The 18,420-nt window shown below is 46.3% G+C and overlaps 1 protein-coding gene across 1 annotated transcript; it reads right to left on the bottom strand.

Moving 5' to 3' along the window:
* Nucleotides 1-234: 234 nt before the first annotated feature.
* On the bottom strand, nucleotides 235-18,210 carry EGFL8 (EGF like domain multiple 8). The gene is made up of 10 exons (XM_044306412.1): nucleotides 18,102-18,210; nucleotides 17,225-17,274; nucleotides 15,042-15,121; nucleotides 14,073-14,201; nucleotides 13,746-13,858; nucleotides 11,601-11,696; nucleotides 10,374-10,547; nucleotides 10,209-10,273; nucleotides 937-1,099; nucleotides 235-416 (listed from the first exon to the last, which is right to left on the bottom strand). The coding sequence occupies exons 1-10, from the start codon at nucleotides 18,193-18,195 to the stop codon at nucleotides 367-369; spliced, it is 1,014 nt and encodes a 337-aa protein (XP_044162347.1). The 5' UTR covers nucleotides 18,196-18,210; the 3' UTR covers nucleotides 235-366.
* Between the last annotated feature and the right edge of the window lie 210 nt (nucleotides 18,211-18,420).

Raw genomic sequence — 18,420 nt, 5'->3', positions numbered from 1 at the left:
TCTTATGTGGTGTTTCTGGCCGTGGCTCCGCACTTTTTTGCGGTGTGGACCATCGGATGCAGATCACGGACCCCATTCAAATGGCCAATTTGCGATCCACAGCACTACAGATAACGTAACTTACTTTGAATGATCCTCCTTTCACATTCAAAGCTACGCCAAAATATAGACGTGCATTATGGGAGTATTTTAGTGATAGTAATGTGTAAAGAAGACGAGATGAATCTGCCCACGTTATATACAAATAGCATTTATTGATGATATCATGGCCTCAAGGAATGAGGGTTATAAATAGGAAAAAGGGACCATAAATAAGTGTCTTCCATGGGGGAGGGGTATAAATAATTAGGGGGAATCTTCGGTGGGTCAGCGCTTCAGATCTATAGGCATCTCAATGTCATTGCTGCGGCAGGAACCTAGAAAAGACGAAGAGAAATCAGATGGAGCTTCACTTGAGGAACAGAACAATCAACAAGGCTTTATAGGACAAAGAGGTAGATGGAAGGGAAGTAGGAGTAGAAAAGTGCGGAAATTATTCTAATGGCGCTTTACGTGTTCAGTGGAAGCCTCCATTTGTGGGCTACATCCTACTTGTTTTGGGTCCATCCAGGCAGGCAAATAGAAACATGGATGAACCATGGTGGACCACCAAGTACTTAATGACTGTCCCAATAACACCTTCTTCTGGATGGTATGAGGACAATCGGTGCCCAAACAAGATGGGTGTACAATTGGCCACTGGGCCATTCTATACTTTCACTTGAAAGTTGAGTCACATCAAATCTGGGGATCCTCATTACGAGAGAACTTTCTGGAGGTCACATCGTTCCAATATATGTCATAATGACTGTCTAAGTGAAGGTGATGTTGGGTTGATCATGGTGGTAGATCCTAGTAGAGAGACCCTCAGGTTCATGGTCATCACCAGTTACTTACATTCTCCCATCTTCTCCTCCATAACCATGAGTTGATCGCTTAGATAATCCACCCGATCCAAACTATGAATCTTCTCCCAGAATTCCTGCACCTGATCCGAGCGGATCTCCGACAGTTTAATGGGGAAGAGTCTCTGCAGGGCGGAGAGGGCGCTGTCCAACTTCTGTAGAACAGAGACATCTTTTAATGGCAGCTTAGGACTCAACCTGAAGAGCTGCAAACTAAGGGTCAAGCCTCACGGTCAGGTTTCCTGATGCAGTTTTAGGGGCCAAAATCCAAAGTGGATCATAGAAGAAAGGAAAGCATAAAAGACAAAGATAACTTTTTGAAATTCACTCCTGGCTTTGACTTCCAAAACTGCATCAGGAAACCTGAATGTATGGACCTACCCTAGTCTAGAGACTGCGTCAAAAGGATTGGGTCGTGAAACTGTACAGATGGTCTGTCCTAAGGTGACAAGTCCATATGTCCTCCATGCCTCAAGAACTTCTGTTCCGACTATAGATACCCAGTCTGGATATTAGGATCTGTGGACATTTTGTGGACTAAATTTGGAGGCATGCAGAGAGGTGACCTTAAATGTTGGCTATGTTTTTTTTGTTTGTTTTTTAGATGTTTGGGCTCTGTCCAAATCTCAGAACCAGGATTGGTACGTATCAATGGAGGTCCCAAGTCATAGGGGACAAGTTAAAGGGGATGTCTAGTTTAGAAAACCAATTGTATAATACCTTGTTAAAGAATTCTGGGTTAAAGGGCTTGCCCGACGGGATTACATTTTGGGGGAAGAATGGTTAAAAAAAAACCATGAAGCATTATATCACCTCACTTCCATTCTAATGCTCTTCTGGTCACTGCTCCGCTTCCTGGTCCCAGCTCAACACACAGGAAAAGGCAGGAGATGCCCGTTTGGCCAATCTCTGGCTGAGGCGGGTCACTGGTGCGGCCAGTGATTGGTTGAGTGGGAATCAATAAGGCTGATTAATGCTTTATTTTTTATTTTTTTTAACCATTCTGCCACTTATGTCACTGGAACATAGTAGGAGGGCCCTCTCTTCAAGACCTGCAGACCTGGCATGTCTGTGCATTAAATGGTGTAATTCCTAATCTCTCCTGTGGTGGCGCTGCAGGGAAGTACTACACTTACTGCCAGGTTTCCCAGAAGATCGCTTTTGATCATTGTGGAATATTATGTGACCAGCTTCTTGTCAAGGGAAAGGAAGAAGCAATTCTCCAAAATGGAGAGCCCCTTTAATATCTGATCTATAGGAGGTCTCTGCCTGCATAGAGTCTCCTCACCAGGCTTGGATGCCACGTTTAGATATGTTCTGTGGAAATGCGATTTCAATAAAACTAGACTAGACTGATGAAGGGAAACTCAGCCTTGCACCACGAGCAGCATCAGGTTCCAGTAACTTCACCCTTGCTTGACTTCCTGTGTTTTATTGGCCGGGCTTCAGTTTCCTGTTAGCATTATGCTTAAAGGGGAACTCCGCTCCCACTGAATTGTTCTGCTACATATGAGGATTTGATGATTTTTGTTGCTTGATATAGGAAAAGCCCTGCTGTGCAGATACGGTTATATCCAAAACACGGGGCTGACCTTATTAAATGTCACCCGACTCCAGTATGACGGTTGCACCATTATACTGTATTTCAGCCACCAAAATACCGACCTTTTAGGTGGGGGCAGAGCGGTGAGACATCTGGGCACCCCCAGGTGGTAAGCTCATGTGCCTCCTCCTGACCATTATAATAATGAGCGCTGTGTTTTAATATACATGTACACAGGTCCAAACGTAGTTCAAGCCAGGAGTGGACATGGACAACAAAGGGCCCCTGTGTGAGAGCAATATATTGGCCCCTGCTTGCTAGCTACAGACCGCATTCATAAGAAGTCTAATATAATAGTAAGGAGCGCAGTTTTTTTAAATATAGCAGCAGACCCCCTTACCTTCAGGGCTTCTGTGCAATTGCAGAGCTCGCACCTATAGTATTGCCCGCCCCTGAGGAGCTTCAAATTCCCTGGATAGGCATAAAGTATGTGTAACCATTCTGACCGCCTGCAGCCACCACTAGAGGGAGCTTAAGAGTAGGCTGTATTTTTTATTTTTGCATAGAAGGTAATAATTAGAGATGAGCGAAGTTATCAAAAATTTGATGCGGTTGCTTCACCAAAGTTCAAAAAGAAATTCAATTTGTTATGAATTACTTAATCACGAATCACACATTCCATTGTAGGTAGCGGCGATCACACCGCCCCCGTGATTGGACCCCTCAGATGCCGCGTTCAACAGTCAACGGCATCTAACAGTCACGTTGAGGCCTATCGGGGGTTAAAAACAAAAAACTCCATCCTCACCTCCATCCATTTGCTCACGGAGAGGCCGTCGCGGTCTTCTTGATTGAAGGAAATGTGCCAAATCTCGTGCATGACATCACCATGCCCGGCCAGCGTGGTGACGTCGCAAGTTAGCGCGCACGAGATTTGGCGCGTTTTTTTTCAATCAAGATGGCCGAGACGGACTCTCCGAGAACAAATGGGTTGGGGTGAGTATGTATTTTTTTTCTTTTTTGCTGCCATTTCAGGAAAAATTGATTCGTTGCCACGAAGCGCGAAGAAATTTAGCTTCGTGATTAACCACCTCCGGACCGCCTAACGCGCCGATGCGTCCGGAAGGTGGTTGCTTTTCTCCTCCTGGACGCATCGGCGCGTCATCTCGCGAGACGCGAGATTTCGCCGCAGCCGGCCCGCACATGCGCATCGCGGGCCGGCATTTCATAGAGGAGTATTTCGTCAGGACCTGCCAGCCAGCGATCATTGGCTGGCAGGTTGCTGATTTTCAAAAAAGCCAATCACAGAGCCATATAGCAGATCATATTTGTAAATATGATCTGTTATATGGCTGCCTGCTCCTCTGCTGGTTCTTTTCGTCGGTTGGATCCAGCAGAGGAGCAGGCTTCACAGTGAGTACACCAACAGTACATACTTAGCCCCAGATCACCCCCCTGAACCCCTATTAACCCTTTGATCACCCCTTCTAGCCCCTGTCAATCACTAGTGAAAGGAAAAAAAGTGATCAGTGCAAACTGTCACTTTTTTTTTTCACTGGTATTGACCGTTAGGTTTTAGGTATAGTTTAGGTCCCTTGGTTAGGTAGTTAGGGATCAGTTAGCGCCCAGCCCACCGCACCGCAGTCCGTTATTCGCTGATTAGCGTATCGCTAATCAGCATTTGTACTTTTATAGTATCTGGAAGTGATCAAAACTGATCACGGTCAGATCTATAACTGTATTAGTGTCACTTTAGGTTCGCCCTCCACCCAAAACGCAGTGTTTGCCCGATCAGGCCTGATCGGTCGCCCACACGTGCGTTCGCCCACACCCGCCCCACCGCAGTGACAAAAAAAAATTTTTTTTTGATCGCTGCACATCCACTTTACACGCACTGCGGCGATAAAAAAATCACTTTTGATATTTTTTATCAACCGCAGCGGCCTCCGGTACTTCGCTAGCCTCCCCTTTGTAAGACAGGCTTGCTTTTTTTACCTGGGTAGTCTCAGGGAATACCCCTAAATTTAGTTGCCCACATGTCAAACAGGGGGTATTCCTCTGAAGAGGCCTACAGGCTTCTGACCCAGTCGGATGAGGAGTGGGAACCCTCATCTGATGAATCCAGCGGGTCAGAATACGAACCTGTAGAAAGCAGCGGCTCTCTGACCCAAAGTTCGGACGAGGAGGCTGAGGTCCCTGATAGAACCAGGCGTACCCGGCCCCGTGTTGCTAGACCGCAGGTTGCGCAGGATCCGCTTCAAGAGCATCAGAGTGGGGCTGGTGCTGCCGGATTACGTGGTGAGGCATACACCAGCAGACCAGCCCATCCTGGACCTAGTACCAGCACTGCCGTACAACCTGGTGAAGTAGCGAGCACCAGAAGGGCAGTTGAAGCTGGTACGGTGGCACGAGCAGTAGTGACCCCGTCGCAGCCACCGCAAAGACGTGCCCGTAGAGCCCCTAGAATCCCAGAGGTGCTGGCAAACCCTGATTGGCAGCCCCCAACTTCAGCCGCACCCGTAGTTTTCCCTTTCACTGCCCAGTCTGGAGTTCGGGTTGAGACAGCTCAGATCGGTTCGGCCCTGGGATTTTTTGAGCTGTTCTTGACTGCGGAGCTCTTAGACATAGTCGTGGCAGAGACAAACCGGTATGCCACACAATTTATAACCGCTAACCCGGGAAGCTTTTATGCCCAGCCTTTCCGGTGGAAACCAGTCCAAGTTTCCGAATTTAAAACTTTTCTGGGCCTCCTCCTCAACATGGGCCTGACAAAAAAACATGAATTGCGGTCATATTGGTCCACGAACCCAATTCATCACATGCCCATGTTCTCTGGTGCAATGTCCAGGACACGATTTGAGACCATCCTGCGTTTCTTGCACTTTAGTGACAACACCGCCTCCCGTCCCAGAGGCCACCCTGCTTTTGACCGGCTCCACAAAATTCGGCCCCTCATAGACCATTTCAACCAGAAATTTGCAGATTTGTATACCCCTGAGCAAAACATCTGCGTAGACGAGTCCCTAATACATTTCACCGGGCGCCTTGGCTTCAAACAATACATCCCAAGCAAGCGCGCCCGGTATGGGGTCAAATTGTATAAGCTCTGTGAAAGGGCCACAGGCTATACCCACAAATTTCGTGTCTATGAGGGAAAAGATCAGACCCTGGAGCCGGTCGGTTGCCCTGACTACCTGGGGAGCAGTGGGAAGATAGTTTGGGACTTGGTGTCACCCTTATTCGGCAAGGGGTACCATCTTTATGTGGACAATTTTTACACAAGTGTGGCCCTCTTTAGGCATTTGTTTCTAGAACGGATTGGCGCCTGTGGTACCGCGCGAACTAGTCGCGCGGGCTTCCCCCAACAGCTCGTTAGCACCCGTCTTGCAAGGGGGCAGAGGGCCGCACTGTGTAACGAAGAACTGCTCGCGGTGAAATGGAGAGACAAGCGTGACGTTTACATGCTCTCCTCCATTCACGCAGACACGACAATACAAATTGAGCGAGCAACCCGTGTCATTGAAAAGCCCCTCTCAGTCCACGACTATAACCTCCACATGGGAGGGGTCGACTTCAATGACCAGATGTTGTCTCCGTATTTAGTTTCCCGCAGAACCAGACGCTGGTATAAGAAGGTGTCTGTATATTTGATTCAATTGGCTCTGTACAATAGTTTTGTTCTCTACAGTAAGGCTGGGAGAACTGGATCCTTCCTCAAATTTCAGGAAGAGATCATTGAGAACCTCCTGTATCCAGAAGGTTCCGTGGCCCCATCCACCAGTGTAGTTAGCCGTCTACACGAGCGACATTTCCCCAATGTCGTTGCTGGTACCTCAACCCAACCGTCACCCCGAAAAAGATGTCGTGTCTGTAGCAGGAGTGGAATAAGGCGTGACACCCGGTATTTCTGTCCTGACTGTCCTGACCACCCTGCCCTATGCTTAGGGGATTGTTTCCGAAAGTACCACACACAGGTACACCTAGCATAGGCATAACGCACTTCGCCACATCTTTGGGCGATTTGCGCTTTGCACATTGACCCATGGGGGAGGAGAGGTTTGTTCTATAAAGGTAAAAAAACAAAAAAAAAACAAAAAAAAAAAAAACAGGTAAGCAAACAGGTTAATGTTTAGTTCCAAAAGTTAAAGTTACATGTTCTGTTCCAAAGTTAATAAAATTATTGCGTTGTGGCCTGGTTTTTTCTTTTTTTTTTTTTTTTGTCTTTTTACCTTCCAGGTGGACCAACCGATCTACTAGCTGCAGCACCGATGTGCATTCTGACAGAAGCATTGCGCTGCTGTCAGATTACACGCAAGTCGGTGTATGCGGCGCTGCAAGACGGGATTTTCTCCTCTGCAGTGACAGATACGTTTGCCGAGGCATACGAGCTGAGGAGGAGGCGGCGTTCCTATGCTTTGGCAAGCATTTTGTATATAAAAAAAAAAATCCCGGCAATGATTTATTCATCCACATCGATTGATGCGAATGGAGAAATCTGGTTTGCCAGGGCATACGAGCTAAGTGGGTATGGATGTAGGGCGGAGCTCCTATGTCCTGGCAGACGCCTTTCCCCTCCATTTTTTTTTTTTGGCAGAGATTTTTTCATCCACATTGATCGATGCGAATGAAGAAATCTGTGCCGTTCATTTTTTTCTTTCAGCCCAGAAGCTGAACGGAAAAAAAAATCTCATTACCTGTATGCTCAATATAAGGAGAATAGCAGAAACTCCTAATGCTGGCCATACATGTAATGATTGCGGAGACCCTCAAATGCCAGGGCAGTACAAACACCCCACAAATGACCCCATTTTGGAAAGAAGACACCCCAAGGTATTTGCTGAGGGGCATATTGAGTCCATGAAAGATTGAAATTTTTGTCCTAAGTTAGCGGAAAGTGAGACTTTGTGAGAAAAAACAAAAAAAAAAAATCAATTTCCGCTAACTTATGCGAAAAAAAAAAAAATTCTATGAACTTGCCAGGCCCCTCATTGGATACCTTGGGGTGTCTTCTTTCCAAAGTGGGGTCACATGTGGGGTATTTATACTGCCCTGGCTTTTTAGGGGCCCTAAAGCGTGAGAAGAAGTCTGGGATCCAAATGTCTAAAAATGCCCTCCTAAAAGGAATTTGGGCCCCTTTGCGCATCTAGGCTGCAAAAAAGTGTCACACATCTGGTATCGCCGTACTCAGGAGAAGTTGGGGAATGTGTTTTGGGGTGTCATTTTACATATACCCATGCTGGGTGAGAAAAATATCTTGGTCAAATGCCAACTTTGTATAAAAAAATGGGAAAAGTTGTCGTTTGCCAAGATATTTTTCTCACCCAGCATGGGTATATGTAAAATGACACCCCAAAACACATTCCCCAACTTCTCCTGAGTACGGCGATACCAGATGTGTCACACTTTTTTGCTGCCAAGGTGGGCAAAGGGGCACATATTCCAAAGTGCACCTTTCGGATTTTGCAGGGCATTTTTTACACATTTTGATTGCAAGGTACTTCTCACACATTTGGGCCCCTAAATTGCCAGGGCAGTATAACTACGCCACAAGTGACCCCATTTTGGAAAGAAGACACCCCAAGGTATTCCGTGAGGGGCACGGCGAGTTCCTAGAATTTTTTATTTTTTGTCACAAGTTAGCGGAAAATGATGATTTTTTTTTTTTTCTCTTTTTTCCTTACAAAGTCTCATATTCCACTAACTTGCGACAAAAAATAAAAAATTCTAGGAACTCGCCATGCCCCTCACGGAATACCTTGGGGTGTCTTCTTTCCAAAATGGGGTCACTTGTGGGGTAGTTATACTGCCCTGGCAATTTAGGGGCCCAAATGTGTGAGAAGTACCTTGCAATCAAAATGTGTAAAAAATGCCCTGCAAAATCCGAAAGGTGCACTTTGGAATATGTGCCCCTTTGCCCACCTTGGCAGCAAAAAAGTGTGACACATCTGGTATCGCCGTACTCAGGAGAAGTTGGGGAATGTGTTTTGGGGTGTCATTTTACATATACCCATGCTGGGTGAGAAAAATATCTTGGTCAAATGCCAACTTTGTATAAAAAAATGGGAAAAGTTGTCTTTTGCCAAGATATTTCTCTCACCCAGCATGGGTATATGTAAAATGACACCCCAAAACACATTCCCCAACTTCTCCTGAGTACGGCGATACCACATGTGTGACACTTTTTTGCTGCCAAGGTGGGCAAAGGGGCGCATATTCCAAAGTGCACCTTTCGGATTTCACCGGTCATTTTTTACACATTTTGATTGCAAAGTTCTTCTCACACATTTGGGCCCCTAAATTGCCAGGGCAGTATAACTACGCCACAAGTGACCCCATTTTGGAAAGAAGACACCCCAAGGTATTCTGTGAGGGGCATGGCGAGTTCCTAGAATTTTTTATTTTTTGTCGCAAGTTAGTGGAAAATGAGACTTTGTAAGAAAAAAAAAAAAAAATAAAATCATCATCATTTTCCGCTAACTTGTGACAAAAAATAAAAAGTTCTATGAACTCACTATGCCCATCAGCGAATACATTAGGGTGTCTACTTTCCGAAATGGGGTCATTTGTGGGGGTTTTCTACTGTCTGGGCATTGTAGAACCTCAGGAAACATGACAGGTGCTCAGAAAGTCAGAGCTGTTTCAAAAAGCGGAAATTCACATTTTTGTACCATAGTTTGTAAATGCTATAACTTTTACCCAAACCATTTTTTTTTTGCCCAAACATTTTTTTTTTATCAAAGACATGTAGAACTATAAATTTAGCGAAAAATTTATATATGGATGTCGTTTTTTTTGCAAAATTTCACAGCTGAAAGTGAAAAATGTCATTTTTTTGCAAAAAAATCGTTATATTTTGATTAATAACAAAAAAAGTAAAAATGTCAGCAGCAATAAAATACCACCAAATGAAAGCTCTATTAGTGAGAAGAAAAGGAGGTAAAATTCCTTTGGGTGGTAAGTTGCATGACCGAGCGATAAACGGTGAAAGGAGTGTAGTGCCGAAGTGTAAAAAGTGGCCTGGTCATGAAGGGGGTTTCACCTAGCGGGGCTGAAGTGGTTAAGCAAATTTTTCCTGAAATTCAGATCGAAGTCCACTTCGTTAACTTCGATTCTCTCAACACTAGTAATAATAATAATAATAATAATCCTGGAGTATGCAATAAGCTCCCACGCTCCCCCTAGTGGTGGCTTCAGGCAGCCGGAATATGCCCATTCAGGTGCATTATCGAGCTTTGTATTAGAAAAAGTAGACTGCTATAAAGCTACATGAAGCGATTAATAGCGGCATCTATAAAACATTTTTGTAATGGGCTTCAGCGGACTCTAGGCCTCCCACTAAAATGTTCCTCCAAGTCCCAGTCGAGGGACTGTCCTGTATTCTAATTACAAGACCATGTGGCTGCACCTGTGACTCCTTTCAGCACAGTGCCATGGTCATGACCTTGCGGTGCCTTTTGGTCCAACAGCCCAGGAGGCACAGATCAGAAAGGGACCGCAATCATCTGACACCCTCTTCCATCTGCCCCCTTTCTACTGTTTATAGTAGCGGAGTAACACATGGCTGCAGGATCAGACTACACACAGGGTTTGTTTGTAGTCTGTTTCCATGGAGACGCATTGATCTATATGCTGCCTTTCCTTCATTTGCTTAGTTTTAGATGCCCTCTAGGGATAAAAGAAAGGCGGCCACATGAGTGGACATACTGATTTTGCACGCTCACCTGCTCCAGGGATGTCACAAGGCTGCGGAGGTCCTGCACCTCATTAGAGAGTTTATTTGAAGACTCTGTAAAGAAAGCATTCACAAAGGATACAGGCATAAGAATTAAAAGATGACAAATGGTCAGGTGTAATGCAGCCTAGCCTAGTCCTCCCCACACAGTTACCTTCAGGTTGTTGGGCCAGTACAGACACTTGGGGCTTGTTCTCCTTGGTTTTTATACAGGATCTTCCATCTTCCCCCAGAGCATATCCCGGGTTACAGTCACAGCGGAAGCTGCCCCTCGTATTGATGCACACTTGGGGGCAGTAACGGGACGGGCGGCGACACTCATCTATATCTAAGGAGAGAAGGAGAATATGGAGGACAACTGAGACTTGTCTTATAAAACGTTATAAAATATGAGATAAATAAGTCTACATGGAGATATTTTTGGAAAATACCCAAAATCTTGACTTTATGAATGTTCTCCTGGAGACTTCCATGGTAAACTCCTCCTCTCCTCTGCCATCACCCTCAGACCCATCCATCTGACCATACACCATGATCCTATGTTCCTAATTCTGATGGGAGGGGGAGGGGGGGGGGGGGTTGTGCCCAGGAAACTACCCATGTAATGTTTGAATATTTTTTTTCGCTATAAATAAGGAGTTTCCTTTATTTGCAGGACGCTATCCCTTAAACCTGTGAGTTATATTGAAGTGTGGTTTGTCACCTTGTCTGCATGTAATTTATTAGGTCTTGTAGTGTTCACTCCTGACACTAGGTGTCTCTGTTCCACATTAGTTAAGGGTATGCAGCAGGGATAAGGAGTAGTGTGTAGCTGAAGCCACATGGTGTGAGAGGGGAGGCTGCTGTAACAAGCCGCAGGTCCTTAATATGAGGTCAGGTCAGAAAGGTGAGTCAATGAGCAAGGTGCAGAATGTCAAAAGGTGATGGCAAGGAGACACTGACCGGTCAGCAGAGATGCTGGACTGGCCTGGTTTAAGTATGAGTGATTTCCACCACTGTAGATTGAAATATGAGTGCATTTCTTTGTATGGTGGATACGGTCAGATGAACCCGACCGCGAAGTGAATGAACATCCACCTGCAACACAAGCTTGATAATGTAGATCCCTTAAAGTGGTACGGACCTATAGCCAACACTGTGTTTAGTTGCCATAGGTTTGCCCAAGCTGTAAAAAGCTACCACATGAAACTAGAAATCGTTGGTGCCCTCTCCTTGAATGCTGTTAGTTCTGTGTGTCTAATGCCCAAAAAAATAATGCTTGCATGTGCTTCCCCTTTAAGATGTTTCTATGACATGTTTGACAATTTGATGGACCAGCGCCCCCCAGAGGCCAGAGTATTATGTATGTATTATAAATGGCTTTACAAAAACAATGACTCACCCACGTGGCAGTACCTTCCTCCCCACCCTGCGGGGCAGCGACACATGTTGGGCTTGACGCACGTCCCACCGTTCTGACAAGGTTTACGGCAAACAGCTGAACGTACAAAGAAACAATGAAGATTGAGAGAAAAAGACACATAAATATCAGCCTCAGAATAACAAGAACCCGCGAAAGGCAGCAAGCGTAGGGATCAGCAGTCCTAATGACAGCCGCTCCTATCAGTCTATAACAAAGGAATCAGCTGCTCCTACTGTATCCGTCCCAGGCAAACATAGGGATTGACACTCTGAATGACAGCCGCTCCTATCAGTCCATAACAAAGGAATCAGCTGCTCCTACTGTATCAGTCCCTGGCAAACATAGGGATTGACACTCTGAATGGCAGCCGCTCCTATCTGTCCATAACAAAGGAATCGTCAGTCTTAGGCCTCATGCACACAAACAAATATAGGATATATGGATAGGATGCGGAACCATTCAATTAAATGGTCCTGCAAAAAATGCGGACAGCACACCGTGTACTGTCCGTTTCGTAGCCCCACAAAAAGGATAGAACATGTCCTATTCTTGTCCGTTTTGCGGACAAGGTTAGACATTGTTACAATGGATCCGCAAAAAAAAAAGGGATGCAACACAGACGTCATTCGATTACACACACAATCTTTTGTTATACACACCAACTATTGACCTGATTGGACAGATATTGGCCAGATAATCTGCTGGTGTAATGAAGCTTTACAACTTAACCTAGTTATGTATTTTTTGTCTGATTTCTTTCGGTGAGGTGGCTTGAACTGCACAACGACCAACTGCTACATGCTTCTCAGAGCTCGTTCCGTTTTTTTACAGGTTTGTATGCAGAATCATTCACTTCAATGGGTCTGCCAAAAAAACGCATGTCCTCCGTTTTGTTTTTGTTTTTTTACAGATCCGTGTTTTGCGGACCGCAAAATACATATGGTCGTGTGCATGAGCCCTCAATGTGAGAGTTCAGACTTTTTTTTCTCAGAGGTGTGACAGTCTGCTGCAGGGGTCAGCAACCTGCAACACTCCAGCTGCTGCAAAACTACAACTCCCAGCATTCAAGCTTGCTCGGCTGCTCTTGTAACGGTTATAGAAGTGATTGGAGCATTCTGAGAGTTGTAGTTTTAGAACAGCTGAAACCCTGGTTTACAGTGATAACCAAGGACCAGGGGCGCACCACCAATGAGGCCAGGTGAAGGCGATCGCCCCAGGCAGCACCAGGTAGGGGCAAGCGGAAGGGCCATGGGCAATGAGTTCTTTCATTGTGACAAAGGGGTTAGGTTAAGAAATTGGCATTGGAGCAGGACTGTAAAAATTTGCAGAAAACTTTTTCCATTGCTGATGTCAGCCTCCAGCAGCTTTCATGATTTTGAGAAGTTTTCTAATATACTTGGCATGGCTTGGATGTTCTGCTTCTTGTATTTACACACATACATCTGCACTGCTTATTGCGACCACTAGGGGGCAGTATTAAGGCATGTTCTATTGAAGTCTCAGTACCATGGTGGGGACAGTGAGTATTTTTTAATGTGAGGAATACAGACATAGTAAACACTACTGATGAAACGGAGACCCAGAGACTTACAAAATATATTAGAAAAATGTTCCAAATCATCTACACTTTCAGTTTCTTAGAAGGAAACCTGTGATGGTAGTCTCACTTTAAGGCCTCCTGCTTCCCGTTGCCGTATTGCGGATCCGCAATACACGGGCGCCGTTCTGTGGCCATTCCGCATCACGGATGCTGACCCATTCACTTCAATGGGTCCGCAAATCCGGAGATGCGGAATGGTGCGGAACGGAAGCACGGAACAGAAACCCTACGGGAGCACGACGGAGTGCTTCCGTGGGGTTTCGTCCCGTACTTCCGTTCCGCAAAAAGATAGAACATGTCCTATCTTTTTGTGGAACGGCCGGATCGCGGACCCATTAAATTGAATGGGTCCGCGATCCGCTGCGGCTGCCCCATGAACGGTGTTCGTGCGTTGCGGTTCGCATTTGCCGGCCGCAGCACGACCACGGGGCGCACACGTTCGTGTGCAGGAGGCCTTAGCGATGAACTTTCTCCGAGTGTCACAAACCCTTCCACTATTACTAGTTGTCCCTTCCAGGTCTCACCTTCCTCGCAGGATTCAGAATTTGGTTCCTTTTTCTTCCATCCCGGGCAACAAATGGAATTCACCTTTACGATTTCCCTTTTCACCTGCCGGACTAACACGGAGTACACGGTCCTGAAACACGCAGACACACACAATATATAATGTATACATCTAGTCCGTGCACAATTGTACAGGTGGATATGCATGCTGTCTCCCTGCTCCACCACCCTCCCGCAATCAGGCTAAGTTGCAATACCAGACATGGCCTATAAGTAAGGATGGCGCTGTTTTAAACATTTCTAATTCTTTTTCGACCTTACCTACCCACACTGAGCCCCCAACTTACCTGTAGGTGCTGCAGGTACGATGACCCGGACACATTGTGATATAAGGCTTGTACACTGGCTGAATGAATGTCTCATTGTGTATAACTGGAATCTTCTCCACCTCTCTGGAACAGACGCCTGTAAAAGAGCTGCAAGACGGCAGGCGTGAGAGCTAGACCCGGAGTTACCTGAACGCCTTTTCTAGACAAAAAAAAACACTATTTTCATGCACCCGCCACTAGGGGGAGCTCAAAGCAAAGAGATTATTTCTGCTTCCATTATATGGTAACTGTATCACTTCCTATGCATTGAGCTCCCCCTAGTGGTGGCTGCGGGAAGACAGCTTTGTAACAGAAGGGAAGCCGATTTATCAATGTATTTTTGCCGGTTGTCTGAGAAATATGGTGGTCAGAATGAGCGCCGTATTTATGTAGCACTTAAAGTGAAGGGCGCATTTTTTTTACTACAATTTTTTTAAATTCTTTTTAATGAAAAAACATAAATTCTGAAATCTGGGTTGTTTCGCTTTGCGTTGCCTGTGGGAGATTGTTGCATGTGTACTGGGAGACTGGGTGGGGCAGTTTTTCTATAGGGCCCTATGAGATCTGGGTACATCAATATTAAATTCCCAGAAAACCCCTTTAACGTTACCCTAGTACAGTCTACAAGGTGGATCAATGTGTGGCTTTGAAAGGGAACTGCGCTGCCATCTGGTGGCCACTTCCAGAAAAGGAGGCGACATTTGTGATGTAAATGCAAACCAAGCTGTGGATGACGGGGTGCGGGGGGCGAGGGCAGCAGGACTCATGGGCTTTCTCTAGGAGTCCTGGTAAAGCCTATATCTCCGAGCTCAGCCCCTCGCGGAGGAGATCGGGCAGATTTACTTTAATGACAAGTTACCGCAATAAACGTAAAAACCCCACAATCATTATAGAAAAATATCCTACAGCCAGGCCATGCATCCTCATGGTGATATCAAGTCCTCTTACCTGGACTCTTGTGCCTGCACCGACACCCCCAACAGCAAGACTAGGGCCGACCAGACCGACATGGCGATCGCTGGACCCACCTATGGCGAATACAATAAAAAAAAAAGTAAAAAAATACAATGTATGCGGGTGGGGGGGGGGGGGGGAGTAGTTCTATGATCTACAATGCATACAGTGCAGCCTTTTTGAGGGGGATCAACCAAAATTGCATTGAAATGTGGTCTTCTGGGGGGTCTTCACGAAGAATAGGCCAGTATACATAATATATGATGGAACTGAAAATGGTCTGGATACGGGAGTGGAGAGGTCTCCCTATAGAAGTATTGATACCTCTCGCTTAGCGATGTGTTGGTTCATCCTAGAGAAAAAGTGCTTTGAATCCATATGCTAATGAGCAGTTAAGTGCACTTAGGGCGGTCCTGAGTCACTCTGTGTGCACTCCTCCTCCTCCTGCTTCCTCTGCCAGCCCCTGATTGATCGGGAGAGGTTCCTGCGCAGTCATCTCACCTGGTCCTGTCAATCAAGAAGGAGAGGGAGGAAGAAGGGTGCACACAGCGACTTGGGCCCGCCCTTGGTGCACTTAACTGCTAATTTACATATGAATTTAAAGTCCTATTGCTCCAAGCAAGGGATCGCTTCAGCTGAGCTAGCCCTGCGAGGTGTCGCGCCTGGTGGAACAGGAAATTTCCCGGGAAGGTTGTAGGCAGGGGGGTGGGGGGGGGGGGTAGTTAAAGGGAAGCTTTACTTTTAGAGACATTTCTGACGTGACTGTTTGAGTAACTACTTGCATTCCCCACGTAATACCAATTCTGGAGCCTCTATTCCTATGACGCTGTGCCATTCCTTTATTATTCCTGCTAGAAGTTTACATATAAATTGCCAGCAGTCTGTAGTAAAGGTCCTGCTGGGTGTTACCAGTAGCGGTAAGTGCTGCCAGTATAATACTGTGCAGGGACACCCCCCCCCGCTGACTGGTAACACCCATCTGTACCTTTACTGCAAGCTGCTGGTAATTCATTCATAAACTTCTAGCAGGAATAACAAAGGAACGGCATAAGAGAGAAGTGTTATTACAAGTAGCTATTACAGCGGACCTGTCAGGAGAGGCGACAATAGTAACTTATTCCAACATATCTGACAGTAAGGGCCCCTCAATAACGTTTTCCAGGGGCCCCGTGTAGACTGTGCAGCTCTGACTGCAGACAAGTCATTGTCATTGACACTTAGCACTGGGAAAAGATCAAAAACTTCACAAAACGGAAAATGATGTTTCCTTATCAACAGCTTTTCCTCCTCAGTCTTATATTTCCTGCCCTGCTCATTATGGAAACCAGAAGGGTCTTCTACAAAGAGGAAGCGGCGCCGATCGGCGACTGCAGGGAAGCCATTCATTCAGCACAATACAAGAAAATGTAAAAATCTATTTTATTATAATTTTAAAAAAAATTATTTTCTTTTTATATGAAGATATTGCAGTACATTCAGGGGAGCCCATACCATAGAGACAGCTCCTGTAATTGGGGTCCCCATGGGTGGGTGGCGAGGAGGACCTGCCCTGGGATGCGACAAAGTTAGGGTGAGAAAATTAGTTTAAAAATGGCTCCTGTTATGGGTCTAGTGTCAAGAAGCTGCTGAAAGGGGTCCCATTTTTGTATCAGTCTCCCATAAAAAGTGCATCCGTTTGTTTGTTTTTGTTGCATTTTTGTAGCAAAAAAAGTTACAACAATACAAAGTGCAACAAATAAAAATAGTATTCTTGTAGGAAATTCTGCATTTTTCTTTGAAAGATCCGACAGCTGCACAAAAAAAAGCGCAAAAATGTCCTATGTGAACACGGCCGGGGAAGGGGTTCTCCTATAAAAACTGTTCAAATACTGAATACTAGGAAGTCATAACATTCTAATAAAGGCAGCAAAACGTCCAGCATACGGGAAAGAGCGGCGGAAAACCAGAAATGTATCCAGTGGGAATCTATAGGGGGGGGGGGGGGAGCATAAAAATCCAAAAACTGGATAAAAACTAGAACAACAGCCGCACAGATGCAGCAGAGCTGAGTTTGATATCACGATCTGTGGTTTTTGCACAAATGCAGTACAGAGAGTGGTCTCAAGACTAGAAGCTCAGCTCTGCTACATCTGTAGCACAGTACGAGGGAAGTAGAATAGGGCACATAATGCACTCACTGTGACCAGTGTGAATGTCCAGTCCGGGCGGAATAGTCTCACGTTGTGCCCTGCAGAGAGGAGAGAGACTGTGAGAGGAGGAAGTGCACGCCCCTGATACACAATGTGTCTGAGACTCCCCTCGCCTGCTCCTGATGGGCGACCAACTTCAAGGGTGACCCCAGAAGTGCTCCCCCCGTCACCTCGGAGATGCCCTGACCCCGGGCAACATTCCACATTCTCCCTGTCACCACTTTGTGCAGTTGTGCCCCTAGTTCCTAAATGCCCCCTTTGATGTCCCACAGGGATAACCTTCAGAGGTGCCCCATAAATGTGCCCAGGGGAGCCCCTAGCCTTTCTGCTGCCTGAGGGGAAAACTGAAACGGTGCCCCCCCCCAATGCCAATTTCATAACCTAACCCCTTGAAAGTGCTCATTGCCCATGGCCCTTCCGCTGCCCCCCCTCGCCTCATTGGCAGTGCAACCCTGAATGTGCCCCCATAATGAGCCGCCCTACACTCAGAGGACCCCCATAGCTCTGCCTCCTACCAGTGGACCATGGAGGGCATATAGCAGTGATTCACACTGAATGTCTGAACTACGGTGCCCACTTTCCGAACACCATGGGTTTTGGTTATTTTCCCCCCATGACAGGTGATCGAGGACCATCCAGAGTCACAGCTCTGCTTTGCATCGCCCAGAGGGAATACTTAGTACTCGCCATCTAAATATCATGCCCATGGCAGAGCGGCATGTTGGCACTGCCCCGTTGCCCTGCACCTCACCTTGAATTATGGATAATAACTGTGAACAGTGGAAAATTCCTCCCTTTTCCTGCCTGAGGTTCCACCCAATGATTGGCACCTCCATGGGCACCCTCCTGACTCGCCCACACTGACCTGTCTGTAACCCTGTGGTACGTGTTGGGACGGCGCCCCTGTCCTGGGCGATCGGCGTGCTGTGACTGGGACGCGCATTCCACAGACTCTTCATTTACAGGTTTACCTTCCAGATACCTGACCCTTAGGGACGGTTCACATCACGTTTCCCCATCCTTTTAACGTATACAAAAACGGACGCCTCAGACTTATGCCGTGCAGTGCCATCCACTCACCATAGAGTTCCACTATAAAAAAAAGTATACGTTTATTTGACTGGACTGTGCAGGATACAAGAACGTGGTGTGCTGCGGTTTCTGTATCCTTTCTTTTGCAACGT

Source organism: Bufo gargarizans, chromosome 9 (assembly GCF_014858855.1).
Source record: "Bufo gargarizans isolate SCDJY-AF-19 chromosome 9, ASM1485885v1, whole genome shotgun sequence".
NCBI classification, from domain to species: domain Eukaryota; kingdom Metazoa; phylum Chordata; class Amphibia; order Anura; family Bufonidae; genus Bufo; species Bufo gargarizans.
The sequence above is the reverse complement of the archived record's forward strand: the minus strand, read 5'-3'. Positions and strand labels throughout refer to the sequence as shown.